At 43.4% G+C, this 23,201-nt stretch overlaps 1 protein-coding gene across 1 annotated transcript in view; it reads right to left on the bottom strand.

Moving 5' to 3' along the window:
• Nucleotides 1-2,996: 2,996 nt before the first annotated feature.
• Nucleotides 2,997-23,201, bottom strand: part of VAT1 (vesicle amine transport 1) — a 74,404-nt gene continuing 54,199 nt past the window's right edge. Inside the window, exons 3-6 of the mRNA XM_073562597.1 lie at nucleotides 19,130-19,300; nucleotides 18,676-18,765; nucleotides 15,991-16,232; nucleotides 2,997-3,624 (exon numbers count right to left, since the gene is read on the bottom strand). Coding sequence (XP_073418698.1) covers nucleotides 3,523-3,624; nucleotides 15,991-16,232; nucleotides 18,676-18,765; nucleotides 19,130-19,300 — 605 coding nt within the window. The 3' untranslated portion in view covers nucleotides 2,997-3,522. The remainder of the gene's footprint in view (nucleotides 3,625-15,990; nucleotides 16,233-18,675; nucleotides 18,766-19,129; nucleotides 19,301-23,201) is intronic.

Below are 23,201 nucleotides of genomic sequence, written 5' to 3'. Positions count from 1 at the left end.
AGATCATTTACACAGCTAGATGAATACAGTTTCCATCCAAGTTCAATGCAAAAGGGAAGTGGATCCTTAATGAATTTAAGATTTTCCAAATTTTGGCCAAAACTAAACAATGTTTTCTTACATGGCTTGAGGTTAACATTAGCCAACTTCATTAATACATTAGTCCATGGCCACTGTAAATTCTATAACCAGGATAAGCTTTAGGCAAAAGCTAACAGCTTTATCTTATGCATTTTGTACAAGTAACTGAGAATTTATCTTTGAGCAGAAGTTTTATGTGCATTAGCTTTACTGGGTTGTTACTTTGGCTATACTTAGTGTATCCTTCCTTGAAAATTCTACTTTTAACATTCGTTAGCTGGGGTTATGGCTGCCCAATAGATGGGTTACAAGTTTTAATCTATTGGTTGTGTCAAAGAAAAATACTGAAGTCAGTCACAGCTTGACATTACCATTTCCATGCCATAAATTAAAAAAGTGATTTGTTGAAAGCCTAGGATTTTTGCCAAGTTGAAGGAAAAAGTCATGGAAACGGTTTTGATTTAATTAGTGCTAGCCACCAAGGCCATATTCTAGGTGGTATAATACATTAGTGTGGTTCTGTAAGAAGTGTTTGCAACTTGTGGAATTTAATGTCCACCCTAATGATAGAGTTAGTAAAAGGGTTATAGTTGACCTTTTTGCCAAAGTGCACAGACAAAGCTCATTTTAGGTTCTCAATTCAGACAAATGTTAAAGACCACCTAATGTACAAAAACTCATTGTTTTGCCTAAACTGCAAGGATAAGCCTTGTAACTAGTAGGCTTCTCCATGTAAAGCAGACTACTACACACCCAACTATAGGAAATGTCATGGCTTTACTGCAAAATGTCAGGAATTGCTGCTACATGTCTAGTTGCAAGATCCTTAAATTTCAGATTGCTTAGACTTAATGAAAAGTAAAACTGATAGCAAAGTCTACAGCAAAATTGATTTTAACCATTGTGCTTTTGATTAGATCCTATTGTAAGGATAGGTGGGAGACTCAGTTTTTTTGCTTTTGCAGCTGAAAAAGGAAGTTGGAGGGCTTGGATCTCTGGCAATGCAGCTACTTCGACTCTACAGTCATATTCCTTTAATATAAGCCTAGAAATTTTACACTAAGTCTCTGGTCATTGAACAGCCAGAGTTCCAGAAGTATTGCAGTTAAGAAAAAAAAAAAATGCAACATAAGTTATTTAATCAAGCTGAAAGTCAAGGATACAGTGTACAGTAGATTGTGCACACTTACACATCATTAACCCACATTACTTAGGTTTACAGATTCAGAAGATAGTACGCAAGTTACTTTTATTGGCACCATAGTGGTAGGTTGGCACATTGGTATGTTGGTAAAAACTGGCAGTGCTCCCACTATAGATCTATGCTTGTAAACCATGGTGTTCATGAATGCACTCAGAAATAAGGCAACCAGTGAGTATCTGGGATGAGTTCCTTAAATGCAAGCAGCAGGAAGTTCAGATTGCTTGTAAATGCTTTCTGGGTTTGGCACAGAAGTGATAAATATGAGGTCTAGGGTAACTTAATAGCTAGGTTTTAAACAGACATACTTGGAAACCTCCCAGATTCAAGGACCTTTATTTTTGGGTATCAATGATTGGTTGAAAAAAATCTACCAAAGGATTTTTTTGTAAATACTTATGTCCCCCCCAAAAAATTGAGAAAAGTATTCAAGGTGTGACCTTTATTGGCTAACCAGAGAAATTTGCAAGCAAGCTTTCAGGGCTCAAAAGGCCCCTTCATCAGGCTAGATTACAAGCCTGATGAAGGGGCCTTTTGAGCCCTGAAAGCTTGCAAATATAATTTCTCTGGTTAGCCAATAAAGGCATCACACCTTGAATACTTTGCAATTTTTTGGGGGGGACATAAGTATTTACATCTATTTTTCTGGCTAACAGTACCACAATTTTATTTTGTATTGTACAAAGGAATTTTTTGCAATTCTTTTATATTGTGCAAAACCCAGTACAACTATAGTAGGGTAAATGGTGCTTAATGGCCAGGCATGTGCTAAAGAGATTTGAGGAGCTCTTGACACCTGAGGTAGCAGATCCCTGCAAACTTGTCTTGTAAAGCTGCTTTGAGCTCAGGCTCAAAAAAAAAAAAAAAAAAAATTTTCAACTCCAGTTAAACTACCCCACATTGCCAAGTTGTGGTTCATTACTTAAACTGGAAATGGGTGACTACTTGTATAGAAGATCCAGTCTGAGTCTTCTCCAGCAATTGCTTGCACATGTCTAAACATGGAGTAATATTATAGACATTGGCACTAGACATTCAGATTTTTCCTTCATGGTGCCAATATAACATGATGAGCAGGAAGGGTTATCAATAAGACAAGTCACTCCATAACTTGCCAACCTGTATGTTAAAATAATGTCTATAGAAGCTCAACTCAAGTTTGATTTGACTGCCACATAGGAAATAACTCCACAATAGCGATTAGTGATTAGCAAATGTGTTCAGATAAGGTATTATTCAAGCATGCTTATGTGCCAACCGAGTGTCATGTTCAAATATTATGTTGCGAGTCCCTGCATGTCTTGTGGCTGTTGGGCAATCCGTGCAAGACATGCAGCCACAGCGATGAACATTTTTCAAGCTCCCCAAAGACACTGTTTGCACAAGAGCACGCTCAGATAACACCTTACCCAAGCACATTCGCTTATCACTACTTGGCTACAGTCAAGAATCTAATCTTTGGAAAAACTGTTGGCAGGGGGGGGGGGGGTCATAAGCTACCAAAGCCTAATAAAAGGAGGCTGCTACACTGTGCTAGAATCTAGTCCTTGAGACTGGATCCAGATTGTCTATAATCTGGCATGTCCTGTTGAGCACAATATACACATCTGTTAGGTTCTTGTTTTCAAACCTTCACTGGCAGGATACTAAATCATGATCTGTTTAAAGATCCTTTGACTTTCTTGTTGCAGGAGAAGAAAAAAAAAAATAGTGGTAATGGCAGAACAAAAGCATTACATTTATTTATCAAATGAAAAACACCACAGGTTGAAGAGTTAAGCAAGTTACAATATGGAGTGACAAAGTAATGGATGGTGGAACCAAAATAGGAAAAAAAAAAAAAAAAAAAAAAACACCCCTCAGCAAGACTGCAACCCAATATCTGGAATGTTATATTGTACAGATCTGAAGAGTCCGTGAAAAACCTCAGACAATTTTAACTGCAGTAGATTAAATCAAAGCAGATAGTCCCTGCAGCTGGGCTCAGGATTCCCTTTGCTAAATCTTGTGCAGTTTACAGGTTGTCATTGATATTTCTCAGAATGTAGACCCAACATTTTACAGGCATTAAGTTGTAACCTGCTCACTGCCAATGCAGCAACAGCATCTCATGGCAAGCGAGTGGTTATATGTCATCTTACAATAGGGCTCAGTCAGACACTCAACCGCCAGACACATACATTAGTAGGACACAGTTTTCACAATCTGCAGGATTTGATGCTTTTCTGCAGCTCCTCCCATTAATTCTCCTCTTTCTTTGCTTCCTCCTTTGGCACTTCAGGGACCAAAATTACTTTACCAATGTTTTTCTTTTCTTGCATTTGTCTCATAGCATCACCCACCTGTAGGGGAAGGGAAAAAAAAAAAAAAAAAAAAGAAATTAGTATCTAGCCATCAGGCAATGCAATGAAACAGTAAAAAATATTTATCAAACTAGGAAGCATCTTCAATTTACAATTTATTCTTCAAAGTATGTTAAAAGCCACATTCTCTCATAACACCATCCTGCTATAAATTAGGCTTTTGGTCTGTTGCCAAACTGTAGCCTGTACTATACGCCAAGATGCAAATGTAATCCACTTGTAGAACTGACAGCAGAATGGAAATTTTATAGTCAACTAGACAACTTTGGTATGCAAAACAAAATTGTGCAGCAAAAAACCCACTAGTTTAGACTTATTTTCTCTCAAATCAATAGAGCACATGAATATAAGCAACTTTGTACTACATCTTTGCAAAGTCTACTTCCCTGATCTCAAAAGTCTCAATTTAGTGATAGAAATGTCTATTTACTGGAGACCCATTTTAAGACAGAGATGGCTGGTGCTGAAAGTTCTGTAGAGAAATCTTCAGGAGAACTTGCAGCAGAATGTGAGGGGGGGGGGGGGGGGGTAAGGCAGAGCTAGAGAACAGTTGGTGCTTTTTTCACAGGTATGAGAAGTCTACTCACTGAAGACTGGTTTTAGCCATGAAAAGAGGCTGTACCATAAAATGCAGGCTCTGGGATTACATATCAAAATCTATAAGATTAAAGTTAAACCATGGTTACCTAAAGACAGCCACCCAACTTGCCAAACACTCCAAGATCAGAGCATTTGCAGTAGGAAGCTCCACTCCCTGGAGCTTCCTGGCAATACCATGGGTGCTGAAGTATGAAGAAGCTGCTCACATGGATGTCCACCCTGTATCGGATCTAGTACTACAGATACCCAGAGTACTAAGCTAAAAAATGGCTGCTCACACCATGGTTGGCGTCATGGTATAGTATTACATCAGAATATCCACTGAGAACACCTGTTCCTACACATGCATGGAGGGTGCAGATCTTCTACACATTCTTAAGCATTAGTTCTTTAAGAGGTTGATTATGTGGATGAAGAGCACTTTCCAAGACAACTATGCATTTTGGTAATTTAACTTTGCAGAACTATTGCTCAATTGGGCTTCGTGCAAAAGCTACCAGATTTCTTCCATTTTTAACATCTATTCTTACTTGAATATTGCAACCTTCCATGTTCAAGGTCCAACAACTGATAACCATGAATACTGGTAGTGGTAGAATCTAGGTTAGAATGGAATAAGGGGCAAGGCCAATAAAGGGTGTAGCAAAGTCTAGCCCAACATTCCTAGAAAAACCTTCACTATACACAAAATACTATGTGGTTGAGAGAAGTTTACTGTTCTCTTAAGATTTGTACTCCTAAAATGGTTAATTGTGTTAAAGCTGGGGCCTGGTTAGCTTTTGTCCAATATATGCAGGTGATAAAAGGTCACTTTGATTCTACAATTATGATCTTAGAAAGCATAGTTCGTTTATGCAGGAAGAAGTCATCCATCTACAGAACAGGCAGCATGCTTAACATTTAGGCTATGTGCCCATGTTAGAGTTTTTAAATGCTCAGAAACGCTTAACAAAACGCAACGTGGGCACACAGCCTAAAGTCAGTGGCGCCACATTAGAAGCTGACTTAAAGTCTGCATGCATTAAAGCAAGTTCTCAGCATTCTATTGCAAGTCCATCATTGGCTTGCTTTGTCATCATGTCTGGTTCATTGAGAGAACTGCAAAGTTCTGACAACCAGCTAATTTTGATTTAGCAATGTTCATAAAAGCCAAGACTGGACATGCTACGAATTGGTTACAGCCTCTTCACATGAAGTTTCCATTAGTGGAAGTGTTAGCTCTTAGTAGTTCAATACTGAAATAGGCCCCACTACATGGTAATGTCAGACTTTACAAGAGGGCTTCCTGTACAAATGCCATCTTTGGGCCCCACTGGATTGGTGTAATGAAGTCTATACATGTTGATGCTACATAGATCAGCCAATTGTGTACACCAATTGGATCATAAAAGTACTCTATAGTGGGTGGTAAGTTAAATGTGCAGCATCAAAACTATATAAAGATATCCATGGGTTATACACAGGTGAGGATCCAGTGTATGGAAGGCCATGTTTTGTTTGTAGTAGTGTACAAGCTACTCTGATTCAGGTTTCCACCATGTAGAGGTTTTCACCAGAAAATGTATTCACCAGTGCAGAGTACCAACAGCACAAGTTACCGATCTTCATAGGCAGGAAGAGCCTTCTGCACATGTCTGGCCTGTTAAGATTGCAGCATTGAAAAATACTCAATATAAAACTAGCTCTATAGTTTAAATTCAGGAGTGATTAAGGGAACTTGTATTGGAGATTGAAATCAGTCTGACATTAGGCTACCCTCCCCCCCAAAAATAAGTTTAAAATGAACTGCTTGTGGAAGACTGGGTGGAACCTGCCAAGTACTCATGAGGAAGTGTCCCCATAGTAAAGACATCTGGGTATTGGCTTTAGTTTCCGGAAACCGCTGCCAGATTTCAGCAAGAAGGGAAGCAATAGATAAACTGCCTAAAAGTGGTATTTGAGAAGAGCACGATACCCTAAAACTTCAAAAAGTGTATGTGCACACACTGCAGATTCACCTGCGGGTTTTTTCCTGCGGAACCACAGGTAAAGTGACCTGCGGTTTGACACCTGGACAATGGAATAGGTGGCAAACCGCAGCAGAATCCGCAGAAACAATTGACATGCTGCGGAAAAAAAACGCAGCTTTTCCGCAGGTAAAAAACTGCAGCGTGAGCACTGTGGTTTTTAAAACCCATAGGCTAACATGGCAAAGTACCATGTCTGCGAAAATGCTGCAGTTCTGCAGGGCCAAAACCGCAGAGTGTGCACATGGCCTAACAAAATAGCAATACAATGAGAACTTCACATGGACTTCACTGTAAGTTACCACACTAGAGCAGTGGCGGTGAACCTATGGCACATGTGCCAGAGGGGGCATGCGTCATCTCCGAACTAGAAGACGGCAGGGGGAGGGGTAGCAGCAGGTCACAGGAGGCAGGAGCTGGCGACTGCAGCTGTAACTGCCTGCTGCTAAAGAGAAATGAATTTTCACTGCACTGGCAATGAATATTCATTTCTCTCATAGCACGCAGAGTTTCAGCCACAGGCTTCCAGCAGCTGCTGGGCTGTCACAGGTCCCTGCTCATTAAGGTAATGAACATTAACCTCTCCTCACTCCCATAGGCGTGGAGTGAATATTCATTCCTTTAATGAGCAGTGACGTGATTGTCCGTCAGCAGGAGCTGCTGGCACCAGAACAAGATGCTGCGAGGGCGTACAGGGAAGGCAAGTAGGATTTTTTTTTATGCTTTTTGGATGAGAAGCCATGCAGACAAGGATGGGGATAAGGAGCCATGCATACCAGAATAGGGCTTCGTGGACAATGCATACCTGGTTAGGCCTGTTTCACGTTTCCGTTATTTTGACGGGAGGGAACGGATCCGCCTCTGTCATGGGCTAAACGGATGCTACAGGATGCTCCAATGAATCTGCTGGGCATGCGCAAGATAAATTAGCGGACCGTCGCTCGGAAAAACGTTGCAGAGTCCATCCCATCTGCCCGGGAGACGCTAAAATTTCGACGGATCAGCCAAAAACCGGGTGGGACAGACAACCATCAGTCAAGATCCGCTGCTAAACTTAGTCTATGGGGGGAAAAAAATGGATCCGCCCCTTTTTTGGCAGATCAGTTTTTCAAAAATGGGCGGATTTTGACACGTCAAAAAACGGAGGTGTGAAAACGGTAATTAGACCTACCGGTAATTGTGTTTCCAGGAATCCATCCTGACAGCACGCTGGAGGATGTCATTATCCACAGTGGGACAGGAAGCCACGAGAGTTCAAGAGGACCCTCCCCTCACCACCCTTCAGTGATTTCTCAAAGTAACACATCTGGATGGATGCAAGGTAGTTTTTTTATTTAACAAAAATTTCCACATACACATTACATCACAATCGTATGGATGAATATCCTAGGGAGGGAACCAAGTGCTGTCAGGATGGATTCCTGGAAACAATTACCGGTAGGTCTAATTACCGTTTTCCAGGTCACCACCTGACAGCACGCTGGAATAGTACCAAAGGAGACTGGTCCTAGGGTGGGACTAGTGCGGAGTACCTTTCTGCCAAATGCCAATTGTGCAGATACCACATCTAATTTATAGTGTCTAGAGAAGGTAGAGACTGGACCAGGATGCGGCCCTGCAGATCTGCTCCGCAGAGGCTCTCCCCCTCTGCCCATGGCCCTAGTTGAGTGGGCTTTAAGGTTCCCTGGGGGATTCTGCCCCTGTGTGCTATAGACTAGACTAATTGTGGATTTAGACGCTTTCCTCCCTTTATTTGGACCACTACTGAACGAAGAGATTATTATCCTCCTTTCTCCAAGGCCTGGTTGCGTCTAGGTACCCGAGTACCGACTCCCTGACGTCTAGGTTATGGTAGGCGCTCTTTATTCTTAGGGAACTGACAGAATGAAGGGAGTACTACCTCTTGATTCATGTTCGAATCTGAGACAACCTTTGGAAGGAAAGCCGGGTCAAGTCTTAAGATTAATCGTCAAACACCTGTAGATAAGGGTCCTGGATAGACAGGGCCTGAAGTTCTCCTAGCATCTTTGCTGACGTGATCGCTACCAGAAATGCCATTCTGATCGAGAGATTGCAAACACCCATTCCTGCTAGTAGCAGACATAGGGATTGGTATAGTGCATTGAGTACTAGCTCAAGTTCCCAGGGGGGAACCGACTTCCTTATTAAGGGCTTCAGCCTCTGAACCGCCCTGGAGAGACAGGCTACCCAGGGGTGTGCTGATAGGACGCAGTCATAGAACACGCTAAGGGCCGTGATCTGTACTCTTAGCGTACTGGGTCTAAGGCCCTTTTTGAACCCTGCCTGCAAGAAATCCAGAATCTTTGGGATATTGGGGTGGTCAGTCTCAACTGTCTCTCTACAGAATCTTTTCCAGATCTTGTTATATATTGCAGCAGTTACAGGTTTCCTACTTGCCTGCAGGGTAGAGATGACATTGTCTGAGAGGCCCCTTGATTTTAAGACCTGCCGCTCAGGATCCAGGCCGACAATTGGAGGGCTTCTGGTGCCAAACTGGACCTTGGTGGAGGAGGTCCCTTCTTTCTGGTAGAAGAATGGGTTCTTCCTCTGCCACCTTCCTAAGGGGTACCAACTCCTCTTCGGCCAGAATGGCACTATGACGACTGGCTTTGTCTTTGTTGATTTTCCCGAGTCCGCGGTATGAGAGCGAGAGGCGGGAAGGCGTATAACAGGCCCTTGCTCCATGATTGTGATAGAGCGTCGATTCCTGCCAGGTTCCCCAGAGGGTTCAGAGAGTAGAAGGTCCTGACTTGTGTTCTGCCTGACTGCAAACAGGTCTATCTCCGGTGTTCCCCATCGGCTGCATAGGTTGTTGAATACCTCGCTGTTCAGCTCCCATTCCGTTGCAACTACTCTTCTCCTGCTGAGAAAGTCTGCCACCTGGTTTTTGTCGCCCTCTAGGTGCACTGCTGAGATCGAGAGGGTGTTTTCTGCCCATCTGAAGATCTGTTCGGCTAGGCGCTGCAGTCCTGGGTGTCTTGGACCGCCTTAGTGACGCAGGAAAGCTACTGTCGTGGTATTGTCCAATAGTACCTTGATATGCCTGTTCCTCACCAGTGACTGGGCGGACGATAGTACCTTCCATACCGCATGAAGCTCCCTGAAGTTGGAGGACTCCTTGCTGTCCTCCCAACCCCATCGTCCCTGGTAGTATCTTCCTTGGACGTGTCCGCCCCAACCCTGCTTGCGTCTGTGGTGACTACTACCTCTGGGAACTGGATCCATGAGATACCAGCGCATAGATTCTTCGAATGGTCCACCACACCAGGGAATTCCTGACTGAGACAATCGGATCTTTTTGTCCAACGAACTCTGTCTTCTGTCCCAGGAAGATAGAACTGCCTGTTGTAGATCTCGAGTGTGGAACTGGCTCCACCTGACGCAGGGAATACAGGATGTCATCAGGCCTAGAATTTTCATGGCCTCCCTGATAGAGACCTGTTGTCTTGCGAACTGGCGAATCCTTTCCTTCGTGCTGGTCTGTTTTCCTTCTGGAAGGTAAGACATTCTCTCTTCTGAGTCTAGTATTACTCCCAGGAATTTTATTCTTGGGTATTAGATCTGATTTTTGCCAGTTTGATTTCCACACTGCAGAGCTTGGGTTGGATTATAAAGACTGACAGTCAAGTCTGAGCCGGGCCACTGAATCTGCTATGATGAGGAAATCGTCTAGGTAAGGGACCACTGTGATATTTCTGATTCTTAGGTAGGCCACTACCTCTACCATCAGCTTCGTAAAGACCCTTGGGGCTGATGCTAGACCAAAGGGGAGGCAGCGGAACTGATGATAGATCTTGCCCTCTTTTCTGACTGCAAACCTGAGATACCTCTGATGGTCTGGATGGATGGGAATATGCACTCTTTAAATCTAGAGTACACATTACCACCCCCTTCCCTAGGAGAGGAATCATAGATTTCATTGATTCCATTTTGAACCTTTTGTATCTTAGCCACCTGTTTAGGGGTTTGAGATTTATTATAGTTCTGGACTGATGGCTTTTTCATTGAGAAAAGGCTTGAGTAGTGCCCTCTGCCTTCCTCTCGCGCAGGTACTGGGATGACTGCGGCTGTTGTCAGGAGGTCCTGAATGTCCAACCACATGGGGGAGGCAGAATGGAGGTGGGAGCTGGTTATCAGAAATCGGCTTGGAGGGAGGGAGTCGAACTCTATCCTGTACCCCTGCGAGATCACCTACAGCACCCAGGGGCTGCTGGAAATTTGCTGCCATTCTCCTAGGAACCCGAGCAATCGCCCCCCTACTCTGGTGGCGTCATTTTCTTCGGGAGTTTGACCCAGACAAGATGGAGTCCCCATTTCTACCCCTGCTCTCTCCCCCTTTGGGGTACCTCCATCTCCCAGTTTTCCCCTTCCCTCTGTAGTCTGTTTTGGTTAAAACGGGGTCTACGAAAGGGCTGATAATTTTTGTGTTTCTCTTCCAGGAACCCTTTTTTCTCGTCAGAGGCTCTCTAAAATATCAACAAGCACAGGCCCGAAGACCTTGCCTCCCGAAAAAGGGATTGAGCAGAGCTTATTTTTGGATTGTATATCCCCCAACCAGCTCTTTAGCCAGATGGCTCTCCTGGTCACGTTGGTCAGGGATTGATTCCTGGCCGTAAATCTGACGGTTTCCGCTGAAGCGTCAGCTAGAAACCCGGTGGCTAGTTTTAACAAGGGAAGGGATTTTAGAATAGTCTCCCTTGGGGTTCTATCTGTAAGGTGCTCCTCTAAGTCATCTATCCACAGGTGCATTGACCGTGCTACAGACGTTGCCGCTATATTAGCCCGTATGACCACAGCCGAACTTTCCCAGGCTCTCTTTAAGAGGCCGTCTGCCTTCCAGTCCATGGGCTTCTTCAGAATGGAAGAATCCTCAAAGGGAATGACAGTCTTTTTAGACACCTTTGCAACCGGGATATCTATTTTTGGGATTTCCTCCCAGACCTTGACTTCCTCTGGGTCAAATGGCAGGCACAGTTTAAAGTCTCTAGGGACAGCGAGTCTCTTCTCCACCTCTTCCCACTTCAACATCATCGCTCGTATATGCGTATTTACTGGGAAGACCATTGAGGTCTGCGACTGCAGCCCCCCAAACATCTCGTCCTGTACTGAAAGTCTCTGGGGGTTCCTCGATCTGCATAGTGTGTCTTACTGCACCCAGCAGTTCGTCCATATCCCCGGACGAAAAGAGATCTCTTCCCCTTCTCTGTGGGTTCTCTTATCTCCTCCTCCTAATCCTGATTCGGACGGGTCCTCCGACGAGGAGTCCAACTCCCTTAGCCTTTTACCAGATACCTGGGGAATCGGCTGCAGAGTCTGGGGGCATCTCAGGCCTGATACTGAAGCCTGTACCTCTTCCCTTATAATGGATCTCATGATAGTGGCTTGCTCATCCCCCACTATGCGTCTGGTGCATGCGTCACATAAGGGCTTATGCCATGTGTCCTTTAGTTTTTTGGCACAGATTGGGCACTTTCTCCTTCCTAGACTCCTCCTCTGCTGGGGTCCCCTGGAATACATAGAATATGTGTCCTATGGGATCTGCCTACTTAGGGTCCTGCAGTAACCTTTGGTGAGGTACTCACGTGACCCTGGCCCCGTCTTGGTTTTCGCCTGATCCTCCATCTTTGTGCAGGAATGGCTGTCTGGGGCCCACCTGCCGCTAGTCAGTGCACCTGGATTGGCGCATCGCGATGTCCGACCTGCTCCGAATCCTCCTGGAGGGGACGTCGCCTGTCGGCTTCCAGCTCCGGGAGCGCGCGGTTCAGTTTTAATTGGCTGTGAGTGAACCGCTACCCGGAAGTACTGCAGTCGCCCGGGCCCATCCCCCGGAAGTGACGCAGCCGCTCGTGTCGCAATCCGGCCCCGGAAGTGATGTGGACCCCGTGACCCGGAAGTGGCGCCGGGGCCTGCGACGCCACCGCCCAGAGAGGCGCGGTCCTCCAAGACGCTTCACCTGGCTGTGTGGATCCGATGCCTGGTCTGCAGAGATGCCCTGCAGCGGTGATATGGTGCCGGGACCGCTTACTAGATGCAGTTTCTGTAGAGGTGGCCCGGCAGAGGGACATCAGAGGCGACACCTGGAGTCGAGAGCCCCCTCAGGGGAAGCAACTCAGTCTCCCAGGAGCAGTGCTACACTGGGTCTGCTGAGGGACCCTCAGGTGGGTGTCAGCCTGCAGAATTCTTGAGGCGGGAAGGGAAAGGCTGGGCCCCCCGATCCTCACCATCTGTTCGGAACGGTCAGATCTCTCGTCGTTTCTATTCGCAGTGGGACAGGGGAAAAAAAAAAAACAAACAAAAACAAAAAAAACCACACACTGAAGGGTGGTGAGGGGAGGGTCCTTTTGAACTCTTGTGGTTTCCTGTCCCACTGTGGATAAGAAGGACGTCCTTCAGCGTGCTGTCAGGTGGTGACCTGGAAACAGGCCTTATACTTAAGTCAATAAGTTGTCCCAGTTTTTCATGTCAAATTAGGTGCTTCTGCACGAATATATAGTATGTTTTTTTTATTTAACGTGGGGCCATTATACTGCACAGAGCGTCATTTTGGGGCCATTACACTGCACGGAGCGTCATGTTGGGGCCATTACACTGCACGGAGCGTCATGCTAAACCATTATACTTTATGCAGGACTATGTGGAGCAATTATACTGTATGGAGATGTATGTGGAGCCATTGTACAATATGGAGGACTTTGTGACAGTTATACTGTATGGAGGACTGTGAGGATATTACAGTTGGAGAATCATTGTGATGGGGTCACCATTCTTCATTGGGGGAACTGCTGTTACATAAAATTATTCCACTACAATTCCAAAAGATAGTTTTCTTTGTTAAAAGGTCTACAAGTCACGAAGTTTTTCCTTAAATAGCAAGGTTGGCCTGCAACTTTCTGCAAGCTTTTAACTTTGTTTGTATTTGAGTCCGATATCCCTGCCTTAAAGGGTTTTTTCTAATCATGATAAAGAGTTACAATTGTAGAGCGGTTATAAATAAAAAAAGTCAATTTTACTTTATTAGAATTTCTTGAATGGAGAGGATTTCAGATTCTGCTGCGGACCCACAGGGCCAGAAACGCTGCGGATCCGCAGCAAAATCTGCCTTGTGTGCACACCCCGTTGACCAGGACCGAGCGGACGATTATAGTGTGAGCAGTGCGGATATTACCCACATTTATCCATTATATCCTGTCGGAGAGGTTGTCTTACAGACCTGTGGATCTGCAGCAGCTAATCTCTACATGCTTTCAAACTGGGCTATCAGGAGAGTAGCTGCCTGTCAATTTGAAATAATCCATGAGATAAGACCATTTGCATTTCCTAAATATTTTAGGAGGATTGTGGAGATGGGAGATGGAAACACCCCCTTTAAAAGGATTGCTGGACAGAATCTTGTAAACTTTCCAGAAAGTCCACCTATGTTTGACCTAAAAGTTGTACTAAGCATTACAATGTAGCGTCAATCACTTAAGCCTCTTTCACCATGTGCCTTAGTTTTTCCTATACCATACCATATTAATCTTCCTGTAGACCAGAAAAGATGATTTCAAGTGACCAATACAGGATTTTTCAGAAAGCCAATACCAAGATGAAAATTTAGAGTTTGCCCTATGACTACTCCCAGTACATGTGCCTTACTTCTTCTGGGTCACATTAGTCTGACTGCACTTTGGGTTATAAAAGACTAAATTAGGTCCTAATTAATCATGCTTTTTTTTAAATCACCTTTGTTATTTTGGTGTTAAATGCACGCACACTGAATTTGGCACAGCAAAAAAATAAAAAAAATTTCCCTGTCTTGAATGGACAACAAATGTTTTCATGTACACCATAGTCTTGGCACAATTTCTGCAACATCTGGGGAGGTTTTTAAAAAGTTGCAGTTGATGTCTGGTGAATGCATCTGAAATGTAGGGAAAAAAAAAAAAAAAAAAAAAAAAAAAAAAAAGTGCAGTGAATGGAATTCCACACCATTTTCTCACTTACCATTTTAAAGTTATGGTAAAACTGAGCTGACAATATGCTTCTCCAGGTCAGTATGAGTATGCAGATGCTAAACAGTTTAAATTGTGAAAAAAAAAAAATTTGGGAGACTTAAGGTACTGTTCACACTTAGCGATGTACCAGCGATCCTGACCAGCGATATGACGTGGTCAGGATCGCTGGTACATCGCTAAGTGGTCGCTAGTGAGCTGCCACACAGGCAGATCTCACTAGCGACATCGCTGAGGATGGGGGTCGCTACTTAGCTGTCAGACGAGGCGATCCTGCGTCCTCCCGCCCGGCTCCACGTGTCGCTAGTCGTCACAGCAGGAAGCGCCGCAGGAAGCTGACGAGAAACAGTCCAGCCTGTTCTCGCACGATCAGCGATAACCAGCGGGGGAGCGGGTTGTAGGTAAGTATCAGACACAGCGATATCGCTAACAATATTGCTATAATGTCACAAGTTATAGCAACATCTTAGTGTGACATGCCCTTTAAGGAAGTGGTTTTCCTTGTTGCCAATTTTTTTTAGGACCTCTTATCAGGCTATGTAGGGACTTATTTTTTGAACTCTGAGCTGATGCTTAATACCATTTGTGTACATATGTTTTGATTACTTTTTTGCAATGTAGTAAAAATGTAATTCATGTTTAATTTTGATACAGTTTACAGATAGGATTAATTTTACATTTCAGATCAGTCTTTCAAATGTGGCATCATCAAATGTGTATTTTTGAAGAGTTATTTTTAATGGGGCAAGAAGGGGTAGTTTGAACTTTATTTTACATTCTAAAGTTACTTGTTACAGTATTTAATAAACTTGAAGCTGTGATAGTCCCAATCACTTGTGCTATACATAGTAGTGCATCAGCACCACTATGTATGGAAGAAATTAGATCTATTAACACCTGCCATGAGCTGGTTGTCACAAGCAGATTGTAATGACAGGCACAAGGGTCATCAGGATAACCCTTGCTGCTGTGAAAACCCACCAGCATCCTGCAATCACATCACAGGTGAGCCAAAGGGAGAGTGGATGTGAGCAGTACCACACATGATTTGCTCCTGTTTTGCCTATGGAATAGTGTGACATGACTTCCCTAAATTTGAGTGGAAATCAATGACTGAAGTGTAAGCCTCCTCAGGTCCACATGTCACACGGCTTGTTGTCTCACGATTAAAGAAACTCAGCACAGACTGACAGTTCAAAGCAAGTACAGGCACTCTATAACCCCTTAGTATGGCCAAACACTTGAAGGAAAAAAGTAGATTGGAAGGTTATTAATCGCCATCTCCCCATTCACATATGACTGACATCTCTGGCTTTAGAGTCAGAAGACAAGTAGTTGGTTTGGTGAAATTAAACTATTTGACCATGCCAGAGGTGCATCAAGCCCTTGTACTTGATTTGAACAAGTGACAGATTCTCTGACTAAACACCCAGAAGTACAAGCTAGAACAATCATTGTTTAAAGGCCTCAATTAAAGTGGCTTTTTCCATATACACTACAAGAAGCTGAGGCGTTTCAATAGCAGGAAGTGTGGTACAGCGTTAAGGTAAACTTTTACTTTGTGCATCAATGCCAGAAAAGTGAAATATGGCCGCACATACACATCTGTTTCCACACGAGAGGTTCAACTAGAGGTTGTTAAAGAGACATGTTTTTCCTGCATATTTAGAAAATTGCCATGTTAGAAATCCAGTCACAATCCTAATTTTAAAGTACAGCCAACTTACCTGCTCAAAGGGATATACACTGTCAATTTTAGGCTTGATCTGACCCTGCTTATAAAGATCGAGCAGTGTAGCTACAACATCTGTTATCAGTTCAGTTTCCTCATCCAGACGGCCCAGAAGATAGCCACTCACAGACTTGTTGGATGAAATTAACTGCATAGCATTTATGCTGAACTGGTTCCACCAAGACTTTGCAAGCGCCATTAGGTTTTTCTTTTGTCCAGTCAATAAGTTGGCAGCACCTATACATTTAAAAAAAGGACTTAGTATATGGCTACTAAATCTCATTACAATACTAACACATGCACGTTTAAAGGAGTAAGACATTGCCATAGACCTGACCAGAAGACGACAAGGTACGTCCAAAACAGACAGGGTGAGTTTAAGTGTTTGCTAGAAAACCCAAACACCAAGTCTTAGTTTTTGTGCAACATGGAATTATGCAAAAAAAAAAAAAAAACCTTTACATTTTTAAAAAGCTGTTAATTGGGTGGAGCTGTTGTGGGATAGGGAAATGTTACATCCACCCATCAAATTCAGCAAGTGCAGGCATCTTACACCAGATACTCGCCTCAAGACACTGACTGAAGTAGCATTTCTGGCAAGGAACATGCCAGCGTCATTAAGCAGTGTGCCTCTTAAAGGAGTTGTAGTATGATGTGCTGAATCAACACGGTGTGCCCAATGCTAGTCTTAATGATTTGGCCCCAGACTAGCAACTTAAGTACAATGGAGGGGGGAGGGGGCATTTGATTTTGTACGACTTAGGCTGGGGTCAGACTTGCGAGAAACTCACATCAATACCTGGCTCTGCCGCTGGCATTTGGGACTGGAATGTTCAGCTGCACAGAAATACATGCAGCTGAGCGCTCCCAGTCCAAGTGCCGGGTAGTGATGTGCGAGACTTGTGCGAGTTTCTCGCAGGTCTGACCCCAGCTTTATACATCTAGCATTTCATTTTATTTTTGCAAAAGCCTATGAAAAGTTTAACCCCTTAAAGTCCAATGATGGACAGTCAGTCATTGGACACCTCCCTGTTTGTTGAGGAGTGGCAATAAGCCTGCACCTTTTCTAGGACATGACAGCTGATCTGATCAGCTGACATGTGCCTGGAACAGCTGTGGGTGAAGTCACAATTCACCCACAGCTGTTAAAATGTTAAATGCCACTGTCAAGCTCTGATGACAGCAGCGTTTAACATGCATGTGCAGGAAGCACAACATTCCCTCCTCCCATTGGCGCTTAAGTCACATGACTGTGGGTTGCAGATGGGTTAGCATGACAACCAAAGGTCAGGAGAAGACTCCTGTGGTTGTCACTGCTGGATCTTTATGAGTGCCGCTTCGTGTTGGTGCTCATAGCAAGTGAGCATTTCTGCTACATAGAGCAGGGCTTCAGCCCTGCTCTATGTAGCAGAGGTGATCGGACAAGTGCAGCATCAAGTCTCCCATGGAGACTATTGACACATGCAAAAAGAAACAAAACTTAAATTTTTTAAAAATTAAAAATTTATAAGTTCAAATCACCCCCTTTGAACCCATTCAAAATGAAATTTAAAAAAAAAAAAAAAATCCATACAAATTTGCCATCGCCATGTTAAAAATCGCCCGATCAATATAAAAGAATGAAATCTGTAAACAGTGTAGTGAGAAAAATTGGAACGGCAGAAATAAGTTTTGGTCGCTGCAATATTGCAATGAAAGGCGATCAAAAGAACGTATCTGCACCAAAATGGTTTCATTAAAAACATCAGCCCGGCAGGCCAAAAAAAAAAAAAAAAAAAAAAGCCCTCACCCAGCCCCAGATCCCAAAAAAAGGGAGACGCTACGGTTCTCAGAAAATGGCTTTTTTTTAACATAAACTTTGGACTTTGTTCCACCACTTAGATAAAAAAAAACAAAAAAAAAAACAGAACCTAGACATGTTTGGTGTCTGAACTCTTAATGACCTTGAGAATGGCAGGTCAGTTTTAGCATTTAGTGAACCTAATAAAAACAGCAAAACAAAACTGTGGGATTGCACTTTTTTGCAATTTTAACACTTGGAACTCTTTGTTTTCGGTTACACGACATGGCAAAACCAAAGGTGTCATTCAAAAGTCAACTTGTCCTGGAAAAAGCACGTCATCACATGACCATATTGACTGAAAAATTAAGTTATGGCTCTGGGAAGGGGATCAAAAAATAATTGAGAACCAAAAATACCCCTGGTCATTAAGGGGTTAACAAGCCATCAAGGCTTCCCAAAGCACGACTAGAAATCGAAGCATGAAGCCTGTACCCCCTCAAATTTCCAACCCTAAGTTATGAACAAAAACTATTCAAGGAGAAATGCCAGGGCAGGATTTCACAAATTGTGTAGCACATTGTAATGGGAAGAAGGTTTGCCAAGGCTATAGCTCTGCCTTAAAGTTTAACTTGTGACCTCCTTTTACAATGAGAGTCAGCCTTGAGCAAGGCCACAGTTGTCAGCTTAGGTCCTGTTCTACCATATGAAATTCTAGAGATAAGCTTTGAGATGAAGCTGGGGACTTTAGATAACTTTAATCTAGCCTGCTTTGTACATATAGGCCATGTTGCAACAAACCAAAGGGGTTAACAGTATATCAGATTGCCAGAACAATCTGAACCAGAAACATTTGCACGTTGAAGTTTATTTTGTACAATCAGGAAAGCACAATCTCACCATAGATGACCAGTTTTCCCATGGGCTTTAATAAGTTGTATCCTTTACAAGTGTCAGATCCTCCCAAGGGGTCCAAGACAATGTCTACACCTAAGGAGGAAAAAAAACAAAGGGGTGGGAAGACCACATTTAAGTCAGGTAGTATAAAACATGTGGCATTTTTCAGCCAAGATGACCGAGACTACACCCCATTTTACAATCAACTCATGCAATGTACGGGAGACCAGAAGCATAGTCTAGTTTTCAAAGTCCCTTTCCTTCACAAGACACACTACTAGGTTTGCAGGAAGATTTAGTAGTATAATGCTTTTTGCATGTAGTCACCTTGTTGCAAATCTAAAAGCTGACCAATGTCATAAGCCAAACCCACCTGGCCAAGAGAGCCAATCATTCCGTTGACAACTTCAGTATGTAACCAGTCCTTGACAGCTGACAAATATGCCTAGGAGTTTACCTTTAGGGGAGATTTTGCGAATTTCATCAACATAGTCGCTTGTCCTATAGTCAATCGGGTGAGTAACTCCATTCTCTTTAAGCGTTTCATGCTTAGAAGCAGATGCAGTCCCAAATATTGTGACGTCTTTCACAGTTTTACAGAGCTGAATGGCTGCAGTACCAACTCCACCTGTTGAGAAAATAATTTTATATAGTGCACTGTCCAATCACATTACAGAACCTAGACAAATTGTACACAACCACATCAGGTTAAATGGGCCTTTTGTAATCCTGGACAAAGTTGTTAAATGTTCAGCATGTGCTTATAGGCAGGTCTATAAAATAGACAATAAACCAAACTTAAATGATGTGGGACACGGTCACCACAACCCCTGGATTCTTATAATCATGTTATCAGACAGGGAAAGATTGTTCCACAGTACACCCTTTTTTCATAGCATTGCTGTCAGAGGTCAGTTCTCGCAAAAAGCAGTTGTACTTTCTGCACAAGAATTGGATTCATGTCATCTGTTCTATAAATTCCTGGAATCCACAAATTCCCTTGTAGGGGTGGGTGGAAAATACACAATGTATGTATGAGTGGCAGCAGAGGACCATGTTTACCCGGTACTCATCACCCCAGGCTCCTCACAAGTGCTGTAATCTGGAAATGGCAGATGTGAGGTGAAGGGATTGAGAAGTGGGGAATTATGTCATGTGTGCACAGAACAAGATGCAGAGCGAATGGGTTTTGTAATTAAAATTCTATATACACACAGGGTAGTTTTTAAACAGTTTCACAAATGACACTTTAGGTTTTATTCTTTGAGATGGCTACATTAATCTACTGGTTTCTGGGTGAAGTGACCAGTGCATTCCAAGAGAACAGCTAATCTTCAGCTCAGCTGATCAGTCCCATGAATGTCTGGAGAGCACAAACCACAGATCTAGAGGAACTGACAGAATTGTAGTCAATATGGCACACAAACAGACCTTATGAAAAGTAGTATTCTAACATTCAGCTGATCAGGAGATTTCTTAAAGAGGTTTCTTCAGATTGCAAGATCTCTAAGGAGCAAGCCTCTGTGCTCTGCAGTTCCATGGGCAAGATATACAGGAGCACTACCTGTCAGACTGCACTTCTGGTCTGATCAAGACAGGGTTACAGAGTTGTGTTAAAGGGAACCCATCTGCAGGATTGTGCTCATTAACATAGAGAGAGAGGGAGAGAGAGGGAGAGGGAGAGAGGGAGAGAGAGGGAGAGGGAGAGAGAGAGGGGGAGAGAGAGAGAGAGAGAGAGAGAGAGAGAGAGAGGGAGAGGGAGGGAGAGGGAGAGAGAGGGAGAGAGAGGGAGACACGTGGGGTTAACAATCAGTGTCCAGGCAACAGATCTCTCTGGGCACTTGTGGGGTTAACCCCACAAGTGCCCAGCAAGAGAGATCTGTCACAAGTGTCTGGGTGAGATCTCTTGCCGGGCACTTGTGGAGTTAACACTCAGTATCTGGGCATGATTGCGCTGTGTAAAAAGCCGTTCCTGCGCTGCAAGAAACGTTGCAGGGAATTTTGCAGACGCCGGACACACCGCATGGCCATCAGGCGCAATACGGCGATAATGCTAGTCTATGGGGTAAAAGCCGGATCTGGTGGCAACCAATGCCAGCTTTTACATTTTTCGCCGCATTGCGCCTGATGCTAAAAAACTGATGTCTGAAAGTAGCCTAAGGCATGTGCGCTGTAGCATGATACAATGAATATGCCTGTTTGTTTTAATTAGTTATATAGTTCTGGGTAAAAAAAAAAAAAAAAAAAAAAAGTCACAAGTGGCCACACCTGCACTGTAGCACCCATTATGTTCCAATAGATGCTGCTGTGCAGGTGTCACAACCAGCACCATTTTGGTAGCGCAAATAAAAGAAAATTGGCTTTATCCAGATGGCACAAGTGGCTACACCTGCACAGTAGCATCAGAATGCAATAGATGCTACTGTGCAGGCACAGTCTCTGGTGTTTTGGTTATGAGTTATTTTCAAACATACTAAAAGCGAAAATAGTAATTTCCACCACATCATGTTACAGCACCTGCCTGATGAATGAATTTTTTTTGCATTTAAAATGGAGGCAGGTCACAGTGATTAGTGACCTGCCATATGGATGCATATGCAAGCAAAGTGCAACATAAAACCCCACAGGCTACTCTGGAGCATAAGAATATCATTAATCTTTAATTGTAGTTTTTGGGTTAAACTACAAGATGGATTTAATCAACAAAGGTATCATTTTGACAGTCTAGTTTACCAGGCACAATCCTGCTTACAGGGTCACTTTAAGGACTGATGGGGTTTTAGCAGTCAGATCTACAGTGATCATCAAGTTATTAACTTGCTATTTTAGGGAAAAAAAAAAAAAATTATAACAGTGAACCAGAGAACAAGTATTAATTCATCAGCATGAATAGAGACTGACTGTGTGCAACCTTCTTTTCTATATCAAGAAATCACTCATGCTCACCAATCAATTCACATGGTACTTTTGCCCCTTCCCTCCTAAATCCTGAAAATGGGGAACCGAATACTTAGATCCCACATGACCTAACAGTCACCCAGCCACACGATGGCATAGTAAGTATTTTAGGGAGCAAGAGTTTGGAGTTAATCTCCAGGTTTACAGTAAACTCCACAATTAAACCAGATAAAGTGTGGCTCAACACACCAGACAAGGATTTCTGGCATAAAGGCCCTTTTACATTTAGCGATGCACCAGCGATCCAACCTGGTCAGGATCGCTGGTGCATCGCTAAATGATCGCTAGTGAGCTTTCATACAGAAAGATCTCACAGCGATGCAGCAGCGACGCAGCACACGATACTTACCATTCACACACAGCGATCCTGCGTCCTCCCGCCCGCCTCCACGCATCGCTGGACATCACAGCAGGAAGCCCAGCAGGAAGCAGACGACGAGAAATGGAGCCGGACATTCTCGCGCGATCAGCAGCGGGGGAGCCAGTCGCTGGCAAGTATCACACATAGCGATATCACTAGCAATATCGCTATAACATCACAAAACCAGTGACGTTTTAGCGATATTGCTTAGTGTAAAACCTCCTTAAGCCTGTACAGATTTAAAGAGTATGGTAATTTAAGAAATTAGAGCACACATGAAAAACAGTAACTTGATTCATCTGAGACAGTCATCCTGGATTGTAACTCCATTCATATAGCCTGTATTCTGTGAAGAGATGACATTTGGTGAATTTAAAGTTCTATAGAGAGTGGAGGAGCTGGAGGCAGAGACATTCTGCTGCAAGTTCTCCACAGAACATGAACACCAACCACTCAAATGGAAAATCCATGAACTAGAGACATATTTCACCAACAATTGAGAATAAGTGATAATTTTTTAATTGTACATGTTAAAAAAAATGTTTAAGTTACTCTATAGGGAACCTGTCAGGATTGTGTACAGTAACCTACAGATTAGGGGGCAGGTCTGTGACCTGACAGTTTACATGATTATACACATACTGAAAAACCCTTCTGCAGGCACGAGCCATGGACCTGCGATACAGCATAATCGCATGTGTAATGTGTATATAATTATGGTTGAGGATAACCTGCTATAAAAAAAATCCATTTGAAAATGGCACCTGCCACACCTGTGCAGTAACAGCCATCGGTTTAGAGAGGCGAGCCCATAGCTGCTACTGTGCATGTGCTGGCACCATCTTGGATGAAGAAACCTCTCAAGATGGAGCTGCCAGCACACGCACAGTAGCAGCTATCGGCTCACCTCTCTACACAAAAAGCTGCTACTGTGCAGGCACTATTTTCAAATGGAGTTTTTTTTATATATCAGGATAACCTAAACCATAATTCTACACACAATACATATGCGATTTTGCTGCAGCACAGGTGCCACCTGCAGAAGGTTTTTTATTTCAGTATGCAAATATTCATTATGTAAACTAGGGGGCAGGTCAGCGAGGAATCAGTGACCCGTCAGCAGTCTGCATTACGAATCAAACCACCACCACATCATTTTAATCAATATATTGGCACTGACTTGACACTGTAGGTTACTGTGCACAATCCT

Source organism: Dendrobates tinctorius, unplaced genomic scaffold, assembly GCF_039654945.1.
Source record: "Dendrobates tinctorius isolate UK_male_01 unplaced genomic scaffold, ASM3965494v1 ptg000360l, whole genome shotgun sequence".
NCBI classification, from domain to species: domain Eukaryota; kingdom Metazoa; phylum Chordata; class Amphibia; order Anura; family Dendrobatidae; genus Dendrobates; species Dendrobates tinctorius.
The sequence above is the reverse complement of the archived record's forward strand: the minus strand, read 5'-3'. Positions and strand labels throughout refer to the sequence as shown.